This window comes from Fukomys damarensis, unplaced genomic scaffold (assembly GCF_012274545.1).
Source record: "Fukomys damarensis isolate Sample0158 unplaced genomic scaffold, DMR_v1.0_HiC HiC_scaffold_32, whole genome shotgun sequence".
Lineage (NCBI taxonomy): Eukaryota > Metazoa > Chordata > Mammalia > Rodentia > Bathyergidae > Fukomys > Fukomys damarensis.
This window is the reverse complement of record NW_022900944.1, coordinates 31,816,670-31,822,727: the sequence shown is the minus strand read 5'-3', so window position 1 is coordinate 31,822,727 and position 6,058 is coordinate 31,816,670. Positions and strand designations below refer to the sequence as shown.

Genomic DNA, 6,058 nt, shown 5'->3' with positions numbered 1-6,058 from the left:
GGGTGGGGCGGATTGGGGTGGGGGGATGGACTGGGACAGGGGGTCCGGGCGGGAGATGCACGGAACATCAGGCACCTTTGCAGGGCAGCGACGTAGACATGTGCGAGGGTCCGTCCCGCATCTCAGGGCCCATCCCTCCAGATCCCACGCTATGCCCTGAGTACTACCGGCGGCCGGCCTCTGGTAAGTTGAGGGGTACCACAGCAGGGCAAAGTACCTGCTCCACTACCAAGCCCTGTGCACCCTACACTCCTCCCTCCCCGCCTCTCAGCCCAAGGGCGCCTTGAGGGAAATGCGCTGAAGCTGGACCTGCTAACCTCGGTCAGAGACCTGGACGCCACACCTCCCCGTGGCCCACGTATCAGGCCTGGAGCCCGAGAGATCCTGGAGCGTGGCCAGCGCGGCATGGGAGACTTGCTGCTGCAACTAGAGGGCATCTCCCTTGGTCCAGAAGCCTCTCCCAAGAGTAAGTCTCAGCCAGAGGGTCAGTGAGGCAGTCAGATGTCAAAAACTGAGATAAAAGCTTGTGTGGCGGACAGGCCTGTGATCCCAGCACTGGGGAGGCTGAGGCTGGAGTTCCAGGCCAGCCTGGGCTGTATAGTGAGTTCAAGGCCACCTTGAGACCCTGTCTAAAAAAGAAAAAAAAATTGAGAGCAAGCTGGATGTGATGGCTGATGCATTCCTGTAGTCCCAGCCCTTAGGGTTGTACAACAGGAGTATTGTTTGAGTCAGGAGTCCAGCATGGGTAAGTAATGAGGTCTGATAGAAGAAAAAGAAGGGGGGAAGATGAGAGCATGGTAACATAATGAGATCTCAGAGAGAGACAAAGAGAGGGAGGAGGAGGAGGAGAAAGAGGAGAAGTGGGGAGGAGAGAGGAGAGGAGCAAGAGAGACAAGATCAAGAACAGCTGCTCCTTCTCTGACCAGGGCTCAGGCTTTGCTCCTCTGGGTCTGTTTCCCGAATATGAGAGAGAGAGAGAGAGAGAGAGAGAGAGAGAGAGAGATTGATTCACTACCTCATCAAAAGAGAGGACTCAGGGATTTAGCTCAGTGGCATCACACCTGCCTTGCAAGCACAAGGTCCACATGAAGCTTAAGCTTTCTTCATGCATCCATGCATCAGTGAAATGTTATTTACTGAATGCCTACTGTACAACAATTCCTGGGAACAGGTTTAAAGACAAGCATTGGCCACCACCAAGTCAAATGGGAGGCAATAAACAAGTGAAGAGATGAACATCTGATATGATTAATGGTATAATTCACTATAAAAATGTAGAAAATAATTAGATATTTTCTGGGAGGCTGAGGCAAGAGGATCGCAATTTGAGCCCAGTCTGAGCAACTTAGTAAAAACTGGTCTGAAAATTTAAAAATGAAACAAAAAGGTTGGTATGAAAATAGAGTATTGTGTCAGGTCTAACTTAAATGGTGGGGTCAGGGAGTTCTTTCTGCAAAGAATAAGTGTGGCCTTGTGTGTGGTCTGGTGTATGTTGGGTTGCAGGGGCCATATGTTCGGTACAGCCTGGCAGCATCTTTTTCCCAGGGAAGGACCCTAAAGACCATGAAAAGGAAAACCTGAGGCGGATCAGGGAGATCCAGAGGCGCTTCAGAGAGCAGGAGCACAGCCGGGAGCAGGGCCAACCCAGGCCCCTGAAGGCACTGTGGCGCTCGCCCAAGTATGATAAAGTGGAGTCCCGAGTCAAGGCCCAGCTGCAGGTACCTGTCTCAGAACCAGGAACGTTGTCCCTCTTGGCCACTAGGCTTTTATACTGTACTCTTGAGTTATGGAAAAGGAGGAAATCACAGGGGACTAAGGTGACAAAGGACTAAGAGACACCATGGAAGTGTCTTCTTAGAAGTGGTAATGGCTGGGATAATCCTTAGGGGCAAGTGGAGAGTAGAAGAGAATGTTCCATAGGTAGGGAACTGCACAGGCAGAAGTCCAGAGACCAGAGGAGGTGTGGGAGTTGGAGATCACTGAGTGGGGAAAAGCAAGAGGTTAGGCAAGAAGGAGCTAGACCCATATGGCATTTGTTCATAGTCAACATCTTTTTTTTTTTTGCTGACGATTGAACCTGGGAGCTCATGTATTCTAAACACGTGCTTTACCAGTGAGATGATCCCTAACCCTTCAACATATATCTCTGGGGATAGCAGGGAGGGCAAGGTGAGGGTACAGTGGTGGCATTCTGTCTTGGGTAGACACCATTCTTCTATCCAGGGACTCAGAGGAAGGAAAAGAATTGGAAAAAAAAAGACAAGGTCACATGAGGATATATTGAGGATGAAGCATCTGGGGACTCCCAGGGGGTGGGAGTGTGTCCAGGAGGCAGACGGATACTCAGGTCTGGAGCTCTGGCATGAGACCCAGCAGTTATTGATGAGCAGGTTGCGAACAATGAGACCAAGGAAGTCGCACCCCACATTTGAGGGCTTGACAACCTACTCTCAGTGACTCTAGGGGGCCAGCCTAGAGTCAGGAAATTCGGCTAGGAAGGAAAAGAGTGTTAGCTGGACTAGGATTTAGATAGAAAGAGAGATGGTTTGCTCTTCTCTTAAAAATGTGAGAGGAGGGCCGGGGATTTAGCTCAGTGGTGCTGCCACCTGCCTTACAAGTGCAAGGTCCCAAAATAAAATAAAACAAAACAAACAAACAAAAAATATGAGAGGAGCTAAGGATGTAGTTCAGTGGTGGAAAGTTTGCCTAGCATATGCAGGGACCTAGGTTTGATCTTCCTTACTGAAACTAAAAAAGGTATGAGAAACGCACACATGTTTAAATGCTGATGAACAGATATGCTCCTTCAATAGGGACAGGGATAGAAAGGTCCTGAGAGGCAGAAGGGACAGAGACATGGCTTATGACTTAGGACCATGGCCTTAGCTTGATGGACTTTTTATTTTTTATTTTTTTGGTATGGAGGATTGAACTCAGGTCCTTGTGCTTGCGAGGCAGGCAGCTGAACCACTGAGCTAAATCCTTGGCCCTTGATGGACTCTTCTACTGTGCTCTGCCCTCCAGGAGCCTGGCCCTGCCTCTGCGACAGAGCCTGCCCACTTCCTGCGGGCACACTCCCGCTGTGGCCCTGGGCTCCCACCACCCCGTGTCCCCAGTCCCCAGCTTACTTCATCAAGTCCTAAAGCTAAGGTTAGAGAATGTATGGGGGCCAGGAAAAGGATGGGGAGGGGTCTGGGATGCAGGGGCACAACACAGTGCTATCCACCCCCCATGGTTGCTATGTCCTGTAGGGTCCAGTCCTAGATGTGGACTTCATTAGCCACAATGCCCGAGCTGCCAAGAGGGCCCCCCGGCGCCATTCACGCTCACTACAGATCCTGGCCCAGGTGCTAGAGAGACAGCAGCAAGCCCAGGAGCACTACAACACCACACAGAAGGGCCATGTTCCCCATTAGTAGGTCCCAATGCCCAACACCCAGGGTGAGGGGTACGTGTGGTGGGTGGGACTGAATCTCCACCCTAATGTCATCAAACATGGGCCTGTGCCTTTGTAGTCTATTGGAGCGCAAAGATCTATGGCGGCGGGAGGCTGAGGCCCAGCAGCATAGCCAGCCAGATCCCACCATGCCCCCCGGCCACACTTGCATGCCTGAGAACCAGCGGCTGGAGACACTGAACAATCTGCTGCAGAGTAAGTACCTGAGCAAGAGGAGATGGATAGGGAGCCCCCTGGGGACCACACATCCCTGCCCAGCACTCACTGTTCCTCGGAACCTGTAGGCCAGAGCCAGCTGCTCCGTGAGCTGGTACTGCTGCCTGCTGGAGCAGACTCTCTGAGAGCCCAGGGCTACCGTGCTGAGCTAGACCAGAAGCTGGTGCAGGTGGAAGAAGCCATCAAGATCTTTTCTCGGCCCAAAGTATTTGTGAAGTTGGATGCCTGAGCCCCTTTGTAGGGACAGGGACAGGGAATTCCACGCTGAAGATTGCCACATGGTTACAAAGGGCAGGGTCAGGCCCCACCACAGAGCAGAGGTCTGAAGACAGCAGCAGTGGGGTACACCATATACCCAGGGGACTCCTCCCAGTCACCAGTGCCTACAGAAGAACGATCCCAACCTTTTAACCCCTTTGCCAAAATTAAACGTTTGTTACAAACTGGGATTTGTTTCCATAAGAGCTTTTCTTACTCTAGAATACCAAGTCTGGTGCCCCTCCTGCTGCTTGACTATGGGAACATTTCCCCTCTGCCCTTATCCTGCCTCATGTCCAGGACAGAAGGCAAGCTTGTAGGATCAAGGAAGCTGGGGCTGGGACACAGAAGGACCATGTCCATAATTGTATAAAATCTTTAATGTTTCCCAGGCTAAGAGGGGCCTGTGAGCAAGCTAAAACCTTCCAGTGGAAAGTCCCTGCCATGTTCCAGCAGCCTCAAGTGGCAAGGGGCTGCATCCTTGCCTGTCAGAGGCTGAAGCCACTACCATCTCCTCGTATACCACTCCTCCAGCCAGAGCTGACCTGTTCTTGACCATCCAGGGAGGGCAGAGAGCTGCGGGCACCAGGAAGTAGACAACCAGGATGTAAGTCCCAGTACGGGGGCCCCTGAGACAGCCCATTGGAACAGGGAGTCTGGCGGTTGTCAAGGACCAGGTCACTGCTGTCATCATCATCACTGTCGGGCTCAGTAGGCCCAGGTCCTGCAGAGGGAGGGCCTGTCAGACGCCCGGATGCCCCTCGCACCACATTATTGCGCTGGTTGGCAGGCTTGACAGTGACGATGAGGTTATGGCTGTTGGCAACCATCATATCCGTCACTTGGTCCAAGGTCTTCCCAGCCACCTCAATGCCATTGACCTCGAGGATCTCATCACTGACTGCCAACAGCCCTGTACTCTCAGCCAAGCCCCCACGTACCAGGCGGGAGATGAAGATGCCTGGAACCCGCTCCAGGCCCTGGGGAGCCACACGGACACTCATGCCATCTCGGATGTAGAAACCCAGGGGACGGTCTGAACCATGCTTGTGGAGCCGCACTCGACGGTGGGTCTCAGGTAGTAGGTCCACATCTATCACTGAGGAAACCTGGCGAAAATCTTGGGGGAGGCCAATTAGAAGAGGTGGCCGGGTACGCAGTGGTGCCACTGGTCTCAGCAAGAGCCCTTTCTTGCGCCGCTGCAGAGAGTTGGAGGCAAAAGCCAGGGTACTGGAGTCAGCTTCTGCTGCATGGAAAGAGGGTGCTGAGATCAGAGACTCTGCTTTCCCACTTAGGCCTTTAACAGTGGGCAATGTTGCTATTTTCTACCACTTGGAGGTCAGGCAAAGGGCAGGGACTGCAGAGTACATAACCTGGGTGCCTTCGCTATGGTATAACCCTTGAAGACCTGCTCTGTCACCCTACCCCAAAACACCCCAAAATACCCCATCCTCACCCCGCTTCTGCACCAGTAGGCGCAGCGGTGGGGGCCCACTGGCCAGTGCCCGGTGCAGGCTGTCATCGTTGGTGAGGGGCAGCAGGTCGCCGTGAGCATCTGTATAACCAAGCAGTACGTCCAGGCCCTGGATCTGGTGCACCGCTCGCAGCAACCGCGAGAACTCCTGGAAGCAGCTCACCGAAGCGCGGGGCAGTGCGAAGCGTCGGAACTCCGCGTCAAACTGGAGGCCGGGGGTGGGGGAGAAGGGGGGTCAGGACAGAGCCCGCGCGCCCTTCTCACCATAGCTCTGTTATCCGGGTGGGAAAGAACGGGCTGCCGCAAAAGCTGCAGCCTTAAGCCCAAACAGCTCCAGTACAGGGGACGCTGTCCAATGTTCCCCCTCGCCCCCCATATACAGCCACAGACGGACTATGCAGGCCAGCAGCAAAAAGAAGATGGATGGAGGCTGGTGGCAGTAAAGCAGAATGAGACGTGGAGGATGGAGGACAGAAAGAGGTGATAAGGACCAAGGAACCGAGAAGGGAGATAGGGAATTGGGAGCACTTAGGGCCGGCGCCGGCGCCGGAGGAGTCCTTACTTTGCTCTTCACCTCGACGATGCTGTCAGGACTGCGCGCCGGAGCCCTCTGCGGCCTGGCCATGGCGGGGCCGGGCGGGCCGGGGACGCTG

At 53.8% G+C, this 6,058-nt stretch overlaps 2 protein-coding genes across 7 annotated transcripts in view; one reads left to right on the top strand and one right to left on the bottom strand.

Annotated features, from left to right (window-relative positions):
• The window catches only part of Enkd1 (enkurin domain containing 1), a 10,512-nt gene extending 6,169 nt beyond the window's left edge, over positions 1-4,343 (top strand). For 2 of the 4 annotated variants that reach the window (XM_010612252.3, XM_010612254.3), the window contains exons 2-8: positions 84-183; positions 272-466; positions 1,546-1,718; positions 3,025-3,150; positions 3,252-3,415; positions 3,516-3,652; positions 3,742-4,104. In XM_010612252.3, coding sequence (XP_010610554.1) covers positions 84-183; positions 272-466; positions 1,546-1,718; positions 3,025-3,150; positions 3,252-3,415; positions 3,516-3,652; positions 3,742-3,902 — 1,056 coding nt within the window. In that variant the 3' untranslated portion in view covers positions 3,903-4,104. Of the gene's footprint in view, positions 1-83; positions 184-271; positions 467-1,545; positions 1,719-3,024; positions 3,151-3,251; positions 3,416-3,515; positions 3,653-3,741; positions 4,105-4,323 lie in introns of those variants that run through there. The other 2 variants (XM_010612256.3, XM_010612255.3) reach the window with 2 other exon arrangements.
• Pard6a (par-6 family cell polarity regulator alpha) lies at positions 4,171-6,052 on the bottom strand. Of its 3 annotated transcripts, XM_010612259.2 has the most exons (4): positions 5,968-6,052; positions 5,388-5,610; positions 4,873-5,177; positions 4,171-4,655 (listed from the first exon to the last, which is right to left on the bottom strand). In XM_010612259.2, the coding sequence occupies exons 1-4, from the start codon at positions 6,028-6,030 to the stop codon at positions 4,347-4,349; spliced, it is 900 nt and encodes a 299-aa protein (XP_010610561.1). In that variant the 5' UTR covers positions 6,031-6,052; the 3' UTR covers positions 4,171-4,346. The 3 variants fall into 3 exon arrangements, with proteins under 3 accessions (XP_010610561.1, XP_010610559.1, XP_010610560.1); XM_010612257.3 differs by having other exon boundaries at positions 4,334-5,177; XM_010612258.3 differs by having other exon boundaries at positions 4,334-5,174.
• Between the last annotated feature and the right edge of the window lie 6 nt (positions 6,053-6,058).

Bases quoted from the DNA above. Each gene is read 5' to 3' on its own strand.
- Pard6a (XM_010612257.3), bottom strand. From the start codon at position 6,030: ATGGCCAGGCCGCAGAGGGCTCCGGCGCGCAGTCCTGACAGCATCGTC. The intron at 5,611-5,967 runs GTAAGGACTCCT...CCCGGCCTCCAG, and splicing joins TCGTCGAGGTGAAGAGCAAA to TTTGACGCGGAGTTCCGACG. The intron at 5,178-5,387 runs GTGAGGATGGGG...CTTTCCATGCAG, and splicing joins CCTACTGGTGCAGAAGCGGG to CAGAAGCTGACTCCAGTACC.